The sequence below is a fragment of the Hypomesus nipponensis genome, chromosome 2 (assembly GCF_054491055.1).
Source record: "Hypomesus nipponensis isolate SF chromosome 2, ASM5449105v1, whole genome shotgun sequence".
NCBI lineage: Eukaryota > Metazoa > Chordata > Actinopteri > Osmeriformes > Osmeridae > Hypomesus > Hypomesus nipponensis.
In genome coordinates, this window is record NC_140362.1 from 6,012,733 (window position 1) to 6,032,254 (window position 19,522).

The 19,522-nt window shown below is 43.3% G+C and overlaps 2 protein-coding genes across 2 annotated transcripts; both read right to left on the bottom strand.

Annotated features, from left to right (window-relative positions):
- Positions 1 to 63: 63 nt before the first annotated feature.
- On the bottom strand, positions 64 to 6,669 carry LOC146300574 (serum amyloid P-component-like). The gene is made up of 5 exons (XM_084703907.1): positions 6,368 to 6,669; positions 6,105 to 6,162; positions 1,643 to 1,745; positions 1,200 to 1,494; positions 64 to 476 (listed from the first exon to the last, which is right to left on the bottom strand). The coding sequence occupies exons 2-5, from the start codon at positions 6,160 to 6,162 to the stop codon at positions 255 to 257; spliced, it is 678 nt and encodes a 225-aa protein (XP_084560033.1). The 5' UTR covers positions 6,368 to 6,669; the 3' UTR covers positions 64 to 254.
- Positions 6,670 to 7,142: 473 nt separating this feature from the next.
- Positions 7,143 to 11,214, bottom strand: steap4 (STEAP family member 4). The gene is made up of 10 exons (XM_084703905.1): positions 10,717 to 11,214; positions 10,350 to 10,457; positions 10,154 to 10,224; positions 9,971 to 10,058; positions 9,403 to 9,681; positions 9,224 to 9,318; positions 9,011 to 9,121; positions 8,778 to 8,820; positions 8,354 to 8,518; positions 7,143 to 7,837 (listed from the first exon to the last, which is right to left on the bottom strand). Exons 1-10 carry the CDS (start codon positions 10,915 to 10,917, stop codon positions 7,571 to 7,573), a joined length of 1,428 nt encoding a protein of 475 aa, XP_084560031.1. The 5' UTR covers positions 10,918 to 11,214; the 3' UTR covers positions 7,143 to 7,570.
- Positions 11,215 to 19,522: the final 8,308 nt, after the last annotated feature.

A 19,522-nucleotide genomic window follows, 5' to 3' on the forward strand; every position in this document is an offset into this window, starting at 1 on the left:
ATCAGTGGGTAGCTATGGGATAGTTTTAAGTTGCAAAATACTGTGAAACAAGCAGCCTCACAATCATGTTTCTCATCATGTTTAATTTCACACACAAAAAGAGTTCTGACACCCATACCCAGATTATATTAGTCCTGCCAAACATAATCCACTGGTAGCAGAGACGCACAACTGAAACAATTGGTGTTTACGCATGTCAAAATATGACAAGTGATTTGAGGCTGCAGTGTAACTCACTACAAGAACAGGGTTCATTAATTGGAACAGCTCTGGTGTTTGTCCTCCACCAGAACCTTCCCAGACACCTGGTACTCTAGGGCTCTCCAGTTGATCACGTTCCCAGGGGTGAAGCTCATTTCGCTGGAGAATTGTTGAATCTCACACTGCGAGAGGACGTAGTCCCACATGTGAACGTTGGAAATCATCCCCACGAAAGACTGGTCGGCTGCAAAACCACTGCCATGGGAATCCTGCTCCTAAAGGAGAGGTGGTACTGGTCAGGGTTGGTTGACAGTAATTTAGCCATTTTATTGATGCTTTATTGAGAATATCTAGATAATTTATAAATAATATACACATTGACAAACGTATAGCTACTCCAGTTAGACTGAGCTTTAGTGTGTGTTGAGACCTCTGTCTGAGCTTGGACAATGGCACAGGACATAGAAATGACTGTCCAACTCATAAGAATGATTTTCCTGGAGAAAATTAACTGCAGACAGCAGTTGCAGACTACAGGCCGAAATATACTGCAGTTTTGTACGTGTACTTATATACAGACGCGAATGCTTCACATGCGGCATTGTTTGCATACTCCACTGCGTTCTTTATGTCAACATTGAAAGCTGTGTCCACTAGGAGGCAGGTCAGCAGCAAAACATTTTGTGGCTAAATACATTGACAAATACTTCAGATTTTGTACAACAGCAATAATCATGGCGACATAGGAGGAGGTATGTCTTTAGGTGTAATTGCGAACCAGCATTTTTGCTCTTAAAAATGTTGTGTACTTTTACTTCTTCGCTCTTTGCTATTTTTATCTCGCAGCAGGTCAGAGAATCTTTGGCATACTGCCCCACGATTTTTGTTGGCATGCATACATTTAATGGCCAGAAAAATGCACAAAATACCCACCAAACAAATGCAGCCAATCAGCATATGCCTACACATACTTAGCGTGAAGTATATTTCAACCTTACCTGTCCCAAGACCACTATGGGAGTCCCTTTGAGTGGAGCTGACACTGTGAACTTGCGGGAGCTTGGCTTGCCGTTCAACCACAGCTGGACCAACCCGCTGTCAGAGGCCCAGGTGGAGCAGAATGGTTGCCAGATGTTGGAGAAGAAGCCAAGCCCGTCAAACCGGGCCTCTTTGTTCTGGACATAGTGAAGGATCCGGCCATCAGCTGCACTCTTGAAGACCAGGAAGGCATTGTCGCTGGAACGTGTGGCCATGGAGAAGAGGGCATGGTTCCGGGAAAGGTCTGTGAAGAACCTGTAGGTGTAGGAGATGGAGGGAGAGGGGGATGGGGAGAGAGGTATTCATACCCTTCACCATTCATGCTACTGCAACAATATCTGGATGTTAAGTGTCTATTTGATGTTTGTTAAAGAATCCCACCTATTACTGTAAAAAAGCCCACCTGAAACACACGGTCATGGAGGTGAAAGTCTCTTTGGACGTTGTCAGTCTCACGTGTGCAGTGTTGGTCTCCAGAGGAAAAGTGAACACTTTACCTGATAGGTCTAGACAAGCCAGCGACGGAGTTAGTCAATCCCAGTGAATCATTAGAATACATCATGTCTCACAGTTTTTATTGTTTGTTTCAAGCTCAGACATTAAACCTGGTAGATGTGTCTGTTTTTAGTATACTTAACCCTTAGATGCGTGAGTTCTGAATATTTCCGACGCTCCCACCAAAAAGTTATTTTTCCAAAACGGAAGCTAGCCAGCTTTAGTTAGCTTCTGTTACCTAGCAACCTAGAACAATACTCATAGCAATGCCTACTACCTGCTAGGGTTACTTGTTAGCTTCCTCATTGTACATTCTGAACCCATACTATAGGGTGAATTGAGGTATACTGGGACATCAGGTAATTTGGGACAGCATAAGGAAAAAGCATTTGACTTTTGCCTTGAAAAGGCTATGGTAAAGTTAGTGGTGCTAATACATTGCTTAGGAAGCATATAACTAAAGTCACATGACATAACGTAGGTGACATCACACAGGGGGGTGTGGACAGCATCAAACAGGAAGTTGACCCCGAAAGTCAAGAAGTGAGAAAAATGACATGTGCTTTAGATGGATTTTAAGATAAGGCTGTAAAATGTATATGCTTAATTTAATGTGGACACCAATGTTGAGCAAATATGTGTGATGTAATAGTGTACTAAAACAAGGAAATAAATTACCCATATTACCAAACATGGTGTGGTAAATTGGGACAGCATGTTTCAGGTAATTTGGGACAACATTTTTAGGGTATAAAATGAAATGTGTCAATAGTTTAGTCATAAATGACCTGATTAAAAGTGAAAAAGTCACATTTATAACAACACAAAACCTAAGTGATGTATCATAGGCAATTTTTAGCAGAAGGAATTAGAGGCTAAGGTTGCTAACCATCAGAGCTGTGTGTAGTGAGCCTTGTAATTTGGGTCAGATTATTTAATGTCAATAATGTCAGATTTAAGGCCAATTGTCAAGTGGCTGAGCGGTTAGGGAATCGGGCTAGTAATCAGAAGGTTGCCGGATCGATTCCCGGCCGTGCCAATGACGTTGTGTCCTTGGGCAAGGCACTTCACCCTACTTGCCTCGGGGAGAATGTACTTACTGTAAATCGCTCTGGATAAGAGCGTCTGCAAAATGTAAAAATGTAAATAATATCCTGAAAAATTAGTACTATTAAAGGCCAATGTAGGGCTGTTTTGGCCCCTTTGTCACTGGTCACCCAGACACTCGTCTGGGACAGTCGTTGATTTGCATGAATGCTAAAACGACAATCACACCTAATGACACACCTCTGGAGACGTGATCTCAACAGTTGAAGAGGAAGTTGGACAGAGGAAGACTGAAATTATCATTAAAAGTTGTGTTCTTGAAAATAAGGTTCTAAACAGCTTTTAATGTAATGTTTGATATGCTTTTGTTTATTATTTTATGTATTACATGCTAGTAATAATTTTAATACTGTAACATTTACATGTACAGGGTTTACAGAGTTTGTGCCTGCAGCAGACCAACATGTGTTTAACATATTCCCTTGTCTTGCAAGGCACCACTTGGTCTACTGCAGCCTTGATTAATGATCCAATTTGAATTTGTATGAGTTAGACAACTTTTCAGTCACGTGACCGGTGTCCCCATTTTATTCAGGTTTGGGTGTATATAGGAAGAAGTTTTACCAATCACTTTGAGTTCTGTTTACGATACAGCCCCGGTGCGTTAGGCGTCTAGTCTTCATTGTGAATACCTTTATTAACCATTGCTCTGAAGGTATGTTTTGTATTTGATGATATTTCATTATCATTGTATTGATTATCTTACTATTTAGATAATAAACTATTATTGTGCCTTTTGAAGTTACTTGTTCTCCTTGAAACGTATCTATTAAGCTACGGCGGTGAAAACTTTGATCTAGTCTGGTTTATGCGGCTAACAGATTATAAACATAGACTTTTGGAGTAGGTTTTAATTTAAGGCCTCTGAGTCACTTACAGTGGATCTCCACGCTCTGAAGGAATTTACCGGAGCTTCTGAGTGATTGCATAATTTAGGGTCGGTGCTCTGATCAAGCAGACTATTTTTTACCTACGTCAGAGTTTCATGGCATTAACTGTTTAGGTTACAGGTAACGCACTTGTGCACATTTCTAAAATGGGAGTCAGATATAAACGAGTCAATTATCTCCCTGAGAATCTAACCAAAAGTGAATTGTGGTTCCCAAGGCAGGGACAAACACCAAGCGTCTCTGGCCTTTCAATTCACCACCTACACCATGTTGTTAAAACATTGAAGAAAAAGCATATTTATGCCTTGTGTGGTAGTCACGGCACATATTAAGTGAGCTATCAACCAGTAAACTTAGCCTTCTGTTAATGTATGTAGGTGTAGACTCTTCTGCACTTTGTATAAATTACAAACTGTTCTCATTTATGAAACTAATTCATTTTGCCAGTTCTATCAGAGCAGGTGGAGGCTAATTCAGCAGATATTATCGAAAACCGAGCAAGACGAGGTTTTCCCATGAGGAAGCCAGAAATCCAGAAGCTTACATTTCAGTTTGCACAGGCAAATGGACTAACAGGCTTCTCTGAGGACAAAGGTCAGGCAGGCCACTATTGGTTCAAGGCCTTCATGAAGAGTCATTGCCGTCTTGGCCTGAGGAAGCCAGAGGCCCTTTTTGCAGCTTGGGCTGCTTGTTTCAACCCGGTAGTTGTCGGCCAATGGTTTAAGACCTATGAGTGATGACTGTTAAACAACGTCTTGATACAAGAAAACTTGGATAATCTGAACAACATGGCACCGTTCTTGAATGCCAAGGTCAAGATGTTCCTTCTCATCTGTGGAACTGTGATGAGACTGGTTTACAGGATCATTTTGTATCATCGAGGGTGGTGTCGCCAGTAGGCTCGCCCTGCTTTGAGGTCACTGCAAATGAGCGAGGGGAGACCACCGCCCTACTAGCAAGTCTCAATGCAGCTGGAGAATACGGTCCACTCATGGTGATCTTCAAAGCAAAGCGTTTGCGCTCTGAGTGGTGCTACGGGGCTCCCACCAACACTCTGGTCAAAGCAACTGAGACTGGGTGGATAAACAAAGAGGTGTTTCTCGACATGGGGAAGCAATTAATGTTTCTCTCCCATAAAACGACCCCCGTCCACATGTAGTATTATTGGATGGACACAGCTCTCATGTTTTTAATTTGGAATTCTTAGAGCTAATGAAACAAAATAATGTGCACGTAATTTGCTTTCCTCCACACACAACACACATTCTACAGCCAGCAGACAGGGCCTTTTTCCGAAGCCTGAAACATAACTGGAACCTAGAGGGCCGTGTCTTTACCCGGGAGAATGGTGGGCTGAAGCTGGGCATCCTATCGAAGGCATGGAGAAGTGCAGCAACATCCGAGAATGCCAGAGCTGGATTTAGGGGCAGCGGAATCCATCCTCTGGACCCAGCTCACATTGACAAGTGTCTGTTTGCTCCAAGTCTGACAACATTTTTGTTTGTTTGTTTTCAATAAGTCCCAACGTCTCTGGCCCAGCCTAATGGGCAGGTTTCGAATCATTAGGCTACCATTTCAGGACAAGTGTCAGTTGATCACTTTTATGAGACAGGTGGCTGAGCAGTTAGGGAACCAGGCTAGTAATCAGAAGGTTTCCAGTTTGATTCCTGGCTTTGCAAAATGACGGTGTGTCCTTGGGCAAGGCACTTCACCCAACTTGCCTCGGGGGAATGTCCCTGTACTTACTGTAAGTCGCTCTGGATAAGAGCGTTTGCTAAATGACTAAATGTAAATGTTTGGAAATGTCAAAATCAGAAGATAACACATAATGCACAACCTTAAAGATATATGTATTGTTAACAAATCCAAATTACCAAACATACTGTCCCAAATTACCAAACAAGTTGCTTAAAATTCGTTTTGTCAACTCCACTAAAATAGTGAGCCGTGCATTCATAAAATATCATGAAGACTTATTTTTTACACTTATAATGTGGATACCTTGAGGAATTCCGAAATGTCTCATTTATTGGATTATGTTTGGAACTTGATGACAAACTTAAACTCAGAAGATAAAATTACAAAAAATGTCCCAATATACCTGAATTCAAGTTGACATATTCTCCAAACAGTCATTATAATTTGACAGTATGTTTAAAAACAAGACTAGCCAGCTATCCAGTCATGTCATTGTCCCCAAATCAAATAAAGATTTTTACGAATAAAATAATCAGCCATGTGTAGAGTAGCGGCTACTGTCGTGTTGGCCGCAGCCAGTCTGAAGTAGATTGACTAGCGAGGTGAATAGCAAATGGGATGTGAGATGAGCGGTTCACCCAGACCATGCTATAATATATAGTAACATAATAATACCTCGAGGCTCAGAATAGCCGGATGAGAACATCAGAAGTGTAAGAATAAGCTTCTTCATCTACAGTATAGAAAAAAATAATTTTTAATCTAATATATTTCACAAAATATTTAAATACATTTATTTCACTTTAAATAATGCAAACATCTGAAAACCGTAGAAAACAGTGCCATGTTGTTCAGATTACAGAACAGATGTTCTTGTATCAAGACGTTGTTTAACAGTACTGAGACAAGATCACAAGAATATTATGTCTCGTTCCTACCTTGCCGACTGTGTTCTCGTCTGGAAATTATGTGATAGTGTGAGAGTGGGTTGTACAAATGTAAACTCTAATTTATTATCTGTGTGTGTCTGTGTCAGCATGTGTGTGTATTGTTGAATGTCTGGTGCCTGTGAATGTTTGTTCATTTGTGTACAAAACTTCACACGTGTTCCTCATTAATCTGGTCACTTCCTCCTTTCCCTCCAGTATTGAGCAAAGCAGCCCCACATCCTTCTCCTTCCTGACAAAGGAGTCTGTCGCAACCTGTCCAGATCAGGCCCTCAGACAACAAGAGATAAAATAGTTTAGATAAGCTGAAACATTATTAATCCAAAAGGAAAGTATTGTGCCATAGATTGCTCAAAGGTTACAACATTGTCCAATAGTTATTGGTATCCTTTCTGCGAGATACACCACACACACAGCTGAGTTTGTGGGCATTATGTGGGTGTTATGCTAAAACCTGAGTCTCTCTGCCTGCTTGGCCCCCCTACATTCCTGTCCTACCAGTTGGGTTCCATCCACAGACAACATCTGTCTTTTGACAGAAAAGCTTTCATGTAAGAGTGGCTTTTGGCTTCAGCATCATTGAACACCATTCACATTAGTGAGAATGAGTGAAGCTTTCTTTAAATAACAGCAACATTTCTGGCCAGCCCTGGAGATTGGTCTGACATGACTAATTAAATAGGGCTTTTTGTCTCTATGAAGGGAAATGGTGTGATTAGCTGTGATACATGGTGAGGGTGAGGTGGGCACAGAAAACCAGAATGAATTAATTGTCTTCAATACTGTTTATTTCAAGTACATTTTAAAAATCAAATTATAACATGAGAAGGGAAATGGTGTGATTTACTTTGATAAGTGCTGAGACATACTGGAAGGCGGGTGGGTAATATAGGTTCAAGCATGCTTTCAACAAAGAACAATTTAATATTTGCCGCTGCTGTGTTCTGTGACCCAAGGTGAAATTAGTTAGGGTTAATTTTGGGGCTTTTTAGAATTGACTTGGTTAAGCAAAGTTCAAATGTGTTTTCTTTTGAAGACAAAAGAGGAAATGATTTCCCAATATACAGTACAGCACACTCAGCAGCAGATCTGAGTCTTTGACCTGACAACTCTTAGAGCTATCAGCCTAAACCACCAAGACAGACTTGTGTGCATGCAGTGAGAGCTGTGTGACCATCTGTGCGTGGGGGTCTTCTAAAGCAACAGGGGCTTCCCTACGGTCCCTGCCGGCCCCCCAGACTGCCGCCTCTCCCAGCCTTGCCTTATGCGACTGAGGCTGCGCTCCACACAGGGGCTGATGAGCAGCAGCTTGAGCAACAGCACCATGGTGGGCAGCACCAGACACAGCATGTAGCCTGGAGGGGTCCACCACTTGTAGGTGGAGGAACGCAGGAACCTGTCCCAGCCATACAGGTAGGTGTGGGCTGTGCAGAGCAGCAAGGTAAGGTGGCCCAACTTGGACTGCAGGGGAGGAGACAAAGGTGTGAGTATTTTGGGTGTCACACTTCCGTCCACACATACACACACACACTTACACACAATGGCACAAAACGTGATTGCCATGTAGCACATAATGATCAGATAGGAGACAGTCTGACCTTTGCAAAGACGATAATTTGACCTAAATTAACACACACATGCACACCCTCTCAGACACACACTCGTTTGCAAACGCACACACAGTTCCTGGCCTTACTCAATGTATGCTTCCTAAATTACAGCTAATGAATAACTTAACATTTACAGCACAGCTCCAATTTGGGGGAGACGATCGGGAGGGGGGATGGTGGTGAGGTAGGAGGGAGAGTGAATGAATTAGAAAATGAGCTTGATGTGACCCAGTTACATTTATGAATGAGTGTGTTCCCTGTGGTGATGGTGATATACTCTCCTACACATTCACAGACTGTGAAAAACAAACTCTAAAAAGTAAGCAATTTCTCACACACGTACACACACACATACGTATACACACACCTGTATGAAGCTGAACTCTCTCCAGCTGAGGGCGTTGCTAACTGATGGGAGGGATGTTATTCCTAACAATATGAACAGGCCAAGTCCCAGAATTCCAAGGGAGTAGTAGGAGTCCGAACGCCATGCCACAGTAGTGTCAAACTCACTTGTCCTGTTCTCCTTTAACTGAGAAAGAGAGAGGGAGGGAGTGAATGAGAGAAATAAAGAGAGAGATAGAGGGAGAGATAAAGGGGGGGGGGAAACTAAAACGTTTGTTTACATTCCCTCCTGTTTACAATGGCAGTGTTCATCAATGTTATTCACACAGTATATATGCAGTCATGCTGTTTTGTTGACAAGACACGAGTAGCGGCTGTGTACTGTACTGCTAGTGGTGTGTTTCCATGATGACCATGCTGAGTCTCAGTTCAAGGGATGTACCTACCTGTCTGACAATATTTGCACCAATCCAGAATTTCACATGATACCTGAAAAACAATGAACAGTTCTGAAACATGGACTGCTTAAAATAACAATGTGTTAATTTAGCATACATTTTCAACCAAAGCAATGTTGAGGGGTGGGAATTGAACCTGCAACCTCTTTGTTTGCATTAAAATGCTCCACCACTGAGCTATACTATCCCCAATATGACTGATCTGTGTGAACATCACTTACCGAATGGGTATGATCAGGGTATAAATGGCATGCAGGACGGCAAAGCACAATGCCAGCAGACCCAGCTGCTTCCTGCATAACATCCAGTGATCCAGCCAATCAGGGAATTGCCTGCAAATACATCACAGACTTTTTAACAATACCCTGTCTGAAAAGAGACCCTCCCCTCTGGCCTACAGCCTATCAATACTGAGCATCCAGCAGGTGTCTGACCTGTACTTGGTCCCTCTGTAGAGCTGTAGGAACCCTGCCAGAACACCAGGCAGGTAACACAGAGACAGCATGATCAGAGACACGATGGGGAACACCTGCTCACACACACACACACACACATGAATTATATCACCAAGTTGGAAAACAGTCAGCTAAATCAGAATGTAGCTGCATGGTACCTTGTTGGCCAGGGAGACCATAATTCTGAAGGAGACATCTTTGCCCTGGGTGGCGTATGTGTAGATGACATCTCTGGTGAGCAGGTAGAAGAAGAAAGAGGCGGTGAGGCCGATGGCCAGGCGCAGGGGGAGCCTCCACTGAGGGAACAGCTGCAGGGGGATGTCTTCCAGCTCCCTGGCTGAGGAAAGGTAGCCCCGGTCCAGTGAGCTGAGGCCCAGCCTGGTGGCTAGCTCCATCACGCCCTGCTTGGCCTCCGCACTGTCCCCACACACTAACACCTGACGACACACACACACACAGACGCTGGGCGTCAGTTACGCAATTACTGTATACTTCTGGAACACACATGCACAGTTTCTAGAACCCCTTTTGAACTGAATTAGGGGTTCTAATTTAAGTGGGAAACCAGCAATGTGTGTATGTGTGTGATCCATGTGTATGTGATCCACGTGTGTGTGATACATTTGCTGATGGTGCTCTAAAAATGTTCCTATGTGTTTTCACTTTCCTCAAGGATTTTACTGGATCTGTGTTTGTGTGTGTGTGTGTACACCGCGTGTGTGCTACCTGTCTGTTGGCGTCCGTGGATCCATTCTGCAGAGACCAGGCAGACAGGGTGTTAAAGCCTTTGACCACAGAAGCTCCAGGGACCAGTCTGGTGAGAAACGTCAACACATACACACATACTCTCAGTCAGCAGACTTTACTCTGGACACTGTTCTTTAGTTAAAACACTGGTGTATTCCGCACCTCTGCAGGTACTCAGCGTTAGCCTCGGGATATAGGTCCTTCTTCTGGTTGTTACTGACATCCACCAACACCTGCCATCCAATCAGGATATCAATAATCAGATAACCAAATACAAAAAAGATTAGCTTCATCAATATAATGAGGTTATCAGTCAATGAATATTCATGAGGAGGACATGAGGATATTGAGGGCTGACCTTCCCCTTTAGCTGTTCTCCCAAAGACTCCAGGAAGTCATAGTTTTCTCTGTGGACAGCTATGAAGACCAGCTGGGCTGACTGGGCAGCTGCTGCATGACCCTTAACCTGTAAGTATGTCAGTAACATGTCGACACAAATACGAAGTACAAAACCAGTGGCCGACAGACATGCAAACAGGCAGACAGGCAGAGACAGACAAACAGACAATCAAATTAACAGACAGACCAACAGACAGACAGTCAGGAATTCAGGACAAACATACAGACAGGTTGACAAATAGGCAGCAGCAGACAGGCAGATACAGATCAACAGTCAGACAGACAGCCAGGAAGACCAACAGGCAGACAGTCAGACAGACAGGTACCTGTGCTCCTTGGGGCAGAGGGCCGCAGCTGTGGGGTCTCCTGCTACCATAAACCACCCTGTAGCCTGCCTGGAGCAGACACTGGCCCAGAGAACGGCCCAGGTCCCCCGTCCCAAAGATGGACACCAGCTCACGTTCAGAGGGGGTCGGGTGGCCCAGCGGAGACAGTGACACACACTCGGTCTTCTCCTCCATGTGCATGCTGGCAAATGTGATGTCTTCTGAGAGAGACAGACAGGGCAGATGTCTGCTACTGTTATTGTTGACACTCGACAGTCTGACAGGGAAGTTCAGGTGGGACTGAATCTTAAAAGCAAAGCTTGGTTAGTCCCAAAATGACATGTCCGGCGTTCCCAAATGATAGTCCTCAAAGTTCTGTCAGCTCCTGCAGGTCTCCTGTAGTTTTTCCAGAGGTCTGAAGATGTCCTGCGTCTCTGGAACTTGTGTGTCTCTCTCTCTCTTCTCACTGTCAGCAAGTATTTGAGCCCATTAAAATGGGTGGGGGGGGGAAAGTCTCAGGTTAAGAAGAAGAGGGAGTGTTTGTGCATGTGCGTGTGTGTATGTGTGTGTGCTCCCCCTCTGTTGCTATGAGCCACTGTCTCAGAGGACATGCAGTTCTGGGAAGGAGTGTGCTATTGTGCAACAGCGGAATGCCACGGCGACCTGCCAAATCCACTGTAGGTTTCCAGGATTTGGAGAATCTGTCCATCCACATCTGCAACTGTCTTCATACACACACACACTGACAAACACACAGAAGATGAGAATCAAAAAGAGCCATCTACCCACATGCTTGTTAGATCAACAAATGCTTAGGAACTACATTTGAAAGGTTAGCTATAAAGTGCTACAGCTGCTGTCCTAGTGCAGGGGCATGACAACCCCCCCCCCCCCCCCCCAACCCTCCATCTGGATTTCATCACCCCAGACGGAGGGATCAGGATGGTTCCTGCTGGGGTCGTGATGGGACATGGCCATTTTTTTAATTGCTTTGGTCAGAAAACAGGGAACTCCAAAAGATTGAATAAGCACTTTAAGAAAATGTTAAGAAACGTATCCAATTGGGACATAATTGTTCCAGTCAAGCAAAATTGTCATACATACAATCATTCCACACGCTTGAAACCTTTAAGTTAGTTAAGTGAAAAATCAAAACCTAAAAGTTTTAACGTGAAGTCTATACTGGACAAAACTGTCAATGGCTGATCATGTTTTTCTAACTTACAATACTTTTTTCTTGCCGAGTTACACAGTTACAATATTTTTACTTTCCAAGATTTGCTTCAGTGTATTCTGCAGTGGAGAGATAATTAACATTGTGTTTAAATTCTGGACCTAATGTAGGTCATGTGAAGACAAATTGGAGTGGAATGCCCTTTAATTTAAATGAATACATGTTTACCAAACAAACCATCTTTGCTCTGATAAAAAATATTTATCAGCACGGTTCTGTTTAAAGTGTGTGTGCATGTCTGTGTGTGTGCATGCTCTTGCATGCGAGTGTACATGTCTGTGTGTACAGTACGTGTGTGGGCTATGTTTGACTAGGTGACCGCTTTTGTCTGATTCATGAGGTGCACAGGCAGACCCACCAATCAGATGCTAATCTAGGGCCTGCAGATGCTCTCCCTCAGGTCACGCTTCACCTCTTAATATAGCCAGTCTGTTTCCTGCCTGGACGCACCCCTCCCTAGCCTCCCCAGAGCACTGTCATTAAGAGTCTCTGGTGGTTTGGTTTAGGTCAGTCACAGGTCCACCGATGTATAATCTTTTAAGGCTTGTTTTTTATCAGTGGCATGCTTTATTGTGTGTGCAGTGAATTGAGTCTTTCTTGTAGGTGACACCCTCAGGTTAAAGTCGTAAGTTGTTCCCACACATTCACACACGCAAGTACACAAACTCCTGAACGCAAATATTTCATTGCCAAAACACTTTTAAAATCTCTCTGATTGGTCCTGACCTTCTGTGGTAATAACTATAATCTGCTGCTTAGCAACCAGTACCCGCAACCCTCTCCTTCCCATCATGCCCTGCTGGCTACCAGGGCATGTCAATGAGGGTTCCTCAATCCATATCAGCTGAAATCCAACTCTACACAACAACCCAAGACCTGAGAATTTTTTTTTACAACATTGATTGGTATTTGGAAATCTGTGAACCAAGGGTGAAGATTCAATTTTCTGTTGTTGACGTCTCCTTTGTGTTTACTGTGAAGCTGACCGTGTTGTTTATGTTTCAGAGTTATCTTTCTTGCTTGTTTACTTGAGGCCTGACAGCAGGATGACCTGGGGGATATTCCAGAAAGTGGGTTCAACAAACTGTGAACCCAACCCTGAACTCTGAGTTGATTGTCCCTAAAATGGGAAACTACATAAATTTCGGTTCCAGAAAAGCTCCTTTCCTTTCTAATTTGTTAAATCACTCGGGGTACGTCCACTCTGAGTTAAGCGAGGGCTTGAGAACTATTGAAATCTCCATCAATGGAGCTCTCCGATATTAGGATTCACCATGGCACCTGGCGACAAAAAAACATTGTTGTACTTCACAACACTCCAGATAGAAGTGTTAATACGTGTCTGAGCACATATTCCCCCAAAAAGCTGTACGGCTGTAGCAGTGTAGAGGCAATTGGCGTGGAATGCAATTGTTGGCCAAGTCAATGCATTCATTTGAATGCAGTAGCCCATACATTGAACATTAACATTGTCCGTTAATATTACAGGGGAAAAAGTTATATAAAATGTTATATTAAATATAAAAACATACTATGAACAGGTAAGGCATATTTTGCTTAGACCTGTAAGTTTGTGATTGTAGCCTGTACGTCACCTTGGTTTTAATCATATTCGACATGATACAAAGTAAATATTAGTTTGTGCCTGTGTAACGGGTATGTAACGGACGTGGGCTTGTAAGCTCTGTCAGAGGCATCTGGCCAATGTTCACCCCCACGGGGAGTGGAACCTGCCACCTCTCGGCTTCCAAGCGCAACCACTACCAACTACGCCAAAGAATAACTAGCTATTCATTGAAACGGGTGGCCCATTACATACCTGAGGAGTGAGTTTCACCAGTTACACCTATTTCAACTTGTAATAGCAGCAACCCCCAACAGAATGCTTTTCATTACGGGATGATGATGATAAAAAGAGACGTTGACTGGTGCCGTAGAAATAGATTCAGAGAAGCGTATGTGTGGTAGCTAGCCTGACGTTGTCATACTCATAATTCTAGTCAGAATATGAGTCTGAAAACTCTCCGTTGGGCTGTGACTAAGGGGGCATGTTTCAACCGAACTCGTAAAACAAATGCCTGTACGCTCAATTGGATAGGCCTACAACCAATCAGAGCAACTTAATATGTTGTTTGTTGAAAACGAATTCAACCCAAGGGCTCTTTCGTGACGTTGTTGATTACGGTACTGTTGATCATCTGTCCATCATGTATAAAGCCCGCCCTGGCAATTTCATTGGTCCGTCCAGATCCCGGTTTTATGTAGTTGTTCCCAATACGAGACCCTCCAGACCCAACTTCCCGACCAAATTTTTTTGTGGGCGCGGAGAAGTTGGGCTGGCAGCCAGGCTATGTGGTAGCTACTGGTAGGTCTCTCCCCATGTACTTTTATTTACAGACTTTTGTGGAATTGTCAGTTACACTGACACTCAGAGAATAAAGAATAGAAAATTGATTTGCACATTCTGATCCAGTTGAACAGAGCATGGATGCTGTACCAGTGAGATGTTCATTTACGTAATTGCAGGTGAATTCTGCATGTGGAACTGTGGAATTTAATGTAATCTCATGTATTCCCAGTTACCAGTAAATGAGTTGTACAAACAGCATCTCATGAAGCAAGTGCCAAAAACTGACCAAAAGATTGTGTAGGCCTACTTTGGGCAGAAGAATAAAGGCTTATCTTGAAATAGATTTGCTGGAACACCAGTTCAATCAAGACACTCACGTGATTGATTTCACCATTTATTCATATAGCCTACATGAAAAATAGGTTTAACATTGGCGGAATGGATGTACATGGGGAAGCACTCCCTGCCTTCACTGCAGCATACATGCATGACATGAGGCAGGGAGCAACTAGTTAAATCCCCCACATGGAGTACAGACAGACAACATGGGAGAAGGGGATGGTGGTGGGATGGTGGAGCCCCTTGGAGAGCTCTACGTGCACCTCCTGATTTTCCTGACTATCCATCCGTCCGTCATTTTACGGATACCCCTTGGCTGTGATCGGTCCGTATTAAGAACCGCTTGCATCAGGGGCGGGGTTGCCGTGACCAACAAAGGAACAGAATCCTTTGACCGCCATTGCTGTAAGTTTACAATTCATATTTCAGCTAAACAGTACATGTAAATCAGCATCTGAATTTAAATGTGATGATAAATGAGCAGTGTAGTTGCTGAAAATGTATTCATGAAATGACTCATTTATAAATTTGCTCCGACTTTTCGATAACCTAGCTCTGCAGTGCAGCGCCACCTACTCTTCTGGCAGTGAATTGTTTCCAGCACCCACAGCCTTTGGAGTACTATAAATTCAACAAATCCGTCCGTCCAACTGTCCGTAACGGAGTCGGAATAGTATAAATTGACCTTAACGGTGCGTGTCCACTACAGCGGACCGGGCTGTGCGACGGCTTCCAATTCATTTTCAATTAAACAGGGCGTTGACGCTTGCATACAGCATTATGGGAGTGTCAACGCCCGGTTTAATTTTAAAATGAATTGGAAACTGACGCCGATGCGCCGCCTGCTCCGCTGTAGTGGACACGCACCGTGAGGTAGTCGAGGATGTGGGTGCGTGCATGTCTGCGACTTTATAGCGCCGCCCATCGAGCTATATGGGGGGTGACAAGTGCCCTCACACGCCCGAACAGCATACAATGTATACCAGCTTTGACCACAATGTGCGTGTTGTCTCAGCCTTTTTATCATTGGTTCCCAATGGTTGTGATGCAGAGTCTGCTCCAGAACGAATTCAATGGGTGGGCTTTTTTTTCACAAGGGGGGGCACACATTTACAAAGCATGTATGAGAGTCAAAATAAGAGCATACCTGCATATTCTGCAGGAAAGTGTATCCATCTTGATATTTAATTTATAGCCAATGCCAGTATTACAGTTTTTCTCCATTGCTTTGGCTCATTTAACGAAACAGAAATTACATTCTCAAAACAACACCTGCAAACCTCCAAACCGCTGGGCACTTCACAACAGATTGGAATTTTTCATTCCTTTAATCAAATTGCAATTGTATTAGCACATCCTTGTAAATGACAAGTGCAATTGCCTACAGTTTGCACACATTTCAAATGATTTAGCACATCTTTGAAATGGTTAGGTATAATTGCCTTCAATTAGGCCGACTTTCAATTGCAAACATCTTGCTGGTCTAAACTGACTGTTGTTTCTCAGTCAGTGGTTGTTCTCTGCAAAACATATTGGCATTTTTTCCTTGTGTACATCATCACCTGCACAATAGTTCACTCCACTGTCAAATTCTTTCAGGCACATAATACCATGAAAAACATCATGGTATATATTGTAATATGGATCTCTTGGATCATCTGCTGACAGTCATTGTCAGGTGCAACTAGAACTTTACAAAACAAGGGGACACATCCTATCACCAATCACACAGTAAGTTTAGTTAGCTGACAGGAGCAATGCAGCAGTATAAATGCTTCCATCAAATATATAGACTTGTCCCAGGCCAGCTCGGGGGAAACATCACTGTTTGTACTGTCATTTCAGAGAATGGTGTAGTCAACCACATTCCCAGTCTTTGCCCATACAGTACCCAGACACTCCTGGTGTCCTTGGACCGCCTGCACTCCAGGAGAGTGAGGACGACAAATAGGGAAACTCCAGCTTTGCTTTTCTTTCTTACTGTATGTTTCCTTCTTGCCATGAAATGCACCCTCTGCAACTCTGACTAGGAAGGGGTCACATGCCTGAAAAGTACCATGGTTACTCATACTAGTCCATTCAGTGTACAATAGGAATCATTTGATGCTGGGATATACAGAACAGACAATAGAGGAGATGCATTTCATGCCAGGTTTACTGTAATGCACCCCCTGCTAACTCTGACTAGGAAAGTGTCACTTGCCTGAAACTTACTGTGGTTACTCATACAACTAGTGTAGGTTATACATAATGTTAGTTTTGATGTGCTTATTGTATGACAGTATATTGTGCTGTACACATTTCCTGTTACAGTAACCATGATGTATGGCAATTACAGTAACAATTTCCATGGCAGTGTAAGTGCAATATGTGATGTGAAACCTTGTAGGCTACTTTTGAATTACTGTAATCTTTTTTCTGTTTGATACACATTTACATTTTACATGTATTCATTTAGCTTTTATCCAAAGCGACTTCCAAGAGAGAGCTTTACAAAAGTGCATAGGTCAATGATCCTAAACAACGAGATAACATTGTGGTTAGCCAAAACATTGTTGCTTGCTTTTCTACAGGTACACTCTTGCACTTTTGAGGTTCATGTTGTTTAGTTGTAACTTGTTTGGCTACATGCTGTTATGGTTCTTCTCTTTGGCACGTACTGTATTTGGGTTTTTCACAATGTATGCTTCATGTTTTGGTTACCCGAAATGTTTGGGGCTATTGCGTTGTTATGATCAGTGACCTATGCAATCTTGTAAAGCTCTCCTGGAAGTCGCTTTGGATAAAAGAATCTGCTAAATGAATAAATGTAAATGTAGATTGAGACACATTGTATTCTGGAAAAAAAAACATCTACTACAGTAACTGTAGCACAGTGCACATATTTCTAAGGTTCACTGCCATACTGACAAAACATCTAAACATTTTGAACTGCAGTGTTTACACAATGCCAAAGGGACTTTTCATTTTGGGGGCACTGATTATTTGGATCAGAAAAGGATTTAGTTGACTGATAAGTTGTCTGTTTTAGGAAAGAGATGACCATTTGCAGGTGTTCCATGGTGTTTTGCTGAACCATCTGGTTTTTTTTGGCAAATGTATTTAAAGGTTTGAGAATGTTTTCTTTTTTCTTGAGAGATGAGCCAAAGCAATCGAGAAGGAACTTCATTTTGGGGGCACTGACTATTTATAAGAGAAAATGATTTGGTTTTGAATCATGAGTTAACTATTTTGGGTGAGATATTACCTTTTGAAGGTGATCTATGTAGTTGTGCTGAACCATATAGGCTATTTTGCAAAATGCATGTGGAGCTTTGAGAATGTAATTTCTGTTACAAGAATTGAGCCAAAGCAATGGAGAAAAACTGTAAAGGAATAGGCTATATTGTAGAGGAGATGGGAATAATTGAGTCAGGACAACTTTTCTCTTTTTTTCAGGTTTTCTGAAAACATGTTCATTACTGTGATGCCACGAGAGGCAACACAGCCCTCAGCGGGATGGCTCAAAATAGTGCGAGGACACCGGGGTTGAACGAAAACAAAGGGTTTATTACTGATCCTCAGAATTAACAAAAACTTTCAACTCTTGCATACGATGACAGAAAACGTATACCGCCTCTTCCTTCTCCAGGAATCCTTCTCCTCATCCCTTTTTTGTTTAACTGTGGCTCTCCCTTTTAACCGAACCCTTTCGGTCATTAGGGTCTGATCAGTCCCAGGTGTGCGGGAATGCCCCGCTTTGAGGGAGGGAGCTCTCGACTCCCCCAGCAGAGGGAGCTATAGCTGCTCAGGGCTACAACCACCTCCGGGGAATGTACTGCCGTGCAAAGGCAAAAGACCGTAACTTCAATTTTGTTGAAAATGATTTTTTTTCATTTTCAGAACAGTTAAGGTCTGCTTTATCATGTGGCCAAATATCTTAAATGAACTCGTCTGTTTTTCAGAGAAAATAAGGTTGTTGTCTTCACCGTAACTTCCAAAAGCCTGCTTTGGCTTTAGAAATCCAATGCAGAATGCCGTAACATCAATTACGGTTCTTTGCCTTTGATTTGCGGCACTCAAAAACGTTCAAATGGAGACAATTTCAACAATTTCTAGTTTAGATAATGTGTAATCACTAAAACATCAAACTGATAGATTTCCAGTGTCCTACCTAAAATACATTTGGCAGGACAACTACTTTGAAAGTGCAAAAACTTTGAAGTCGTTTTTCTCAGTTTTACACTTCGGCGAGTTACGGTCTTTTGGCTTTGTAGGGCAGTGTAGCACCCCTCCAGGACCCAGCCTCTCGTGACGTCACACGTCCCCCCCCCTTGAGACCGACGTCCTTGTCGGGGTGAAGGAGGTAAAGAAGGCGTCAGGCCGGGAGAGGGCATCTGCATTGCCGTGGCGCTTGTCAGCCCTGTGGACAACAGTAAAGTTAAATGCTTGTAGGCTCAAAAACCATCTGGTAATCCTACTGTTCGTTTCTCTGTTCCTGGCCATCCACTGCAGAGCGGCATGATCAGACACCACCGTAAAACGTCGGCCCAGAAGGTAGAACCGCAGGGATTCGAGGGCCCAGGTTACAGCGAGACATTCCTTTTCCACCGTGGAATAAATCTTCTCTCTTGGAAGTAGCTTCCTGCTTATGTAGAGAACGGGATGTTCCTCACCGTCATGTGCCTGGGCGAGTACTGCACCCAGACCCACCTCTGACGCATCCGCCTGGACAATGAATTCTTTCTTGAAGTCTGGCGGCACCAGTACTGGAATGGAGCACAGAGCTTGCTTCAGGTTAACGAAGGCCACCTCCGCTGCAGGGTTCCACCTCACCATTCGTGAGTGCCGTTTGGTCGTCAGCTCCGTTAAAGGTGTTGCTAAGGTAGCAAAATCCGTAATAC

Excerpts from the sequence above, each read along its gene's own strand:
- steap4 (XM_084703905.1), bottom strand. The coding sequence starts at position 10,917 with ATGCACATGGAGGAGAAGACCGAGTGTGTGTCACTGTCTCCGCTGGGC. Across the intron at positions 10,458-10,716 it reads CTCTGCCCCAAGGAGCACAG|GTTAAGGGTCATGCAGCAGC; the intron begins GTACCTGTCTGT and ends ACATACTTACAG. Across the intron at positions 7,838-8,353 it reads GAGAGTTCAGCTTCATACAG|TCCAAGTTGGGCCACCTTAC; the intron begins GTGTGTGTATAC and ends CCTCCCCTGCAG.
- LOC146300574 (XM_084703907.1), bottom strand. The coding sequence starts at position 6,162 with ATGAAGAAGCTTATTCTTACACTTCTGATGTTCTCATCCGGCTATTCT. Across the intron at positions 1,495-1,642 it reads TCCATGACCGTGTGTTTCAG|GTTCTTCACAGACCTTTCCC; the intron begins GTGGGCTTTTTT and ends CTACACCTACAG. Across the intron at positions 477-1,199 it reads CCATAGTGGTCTTGGGACAG|GAGCAGGATTCCCATGGCAG; the intron begins GTAAGGTTGAAA and ends CCTCTCCTTTAG.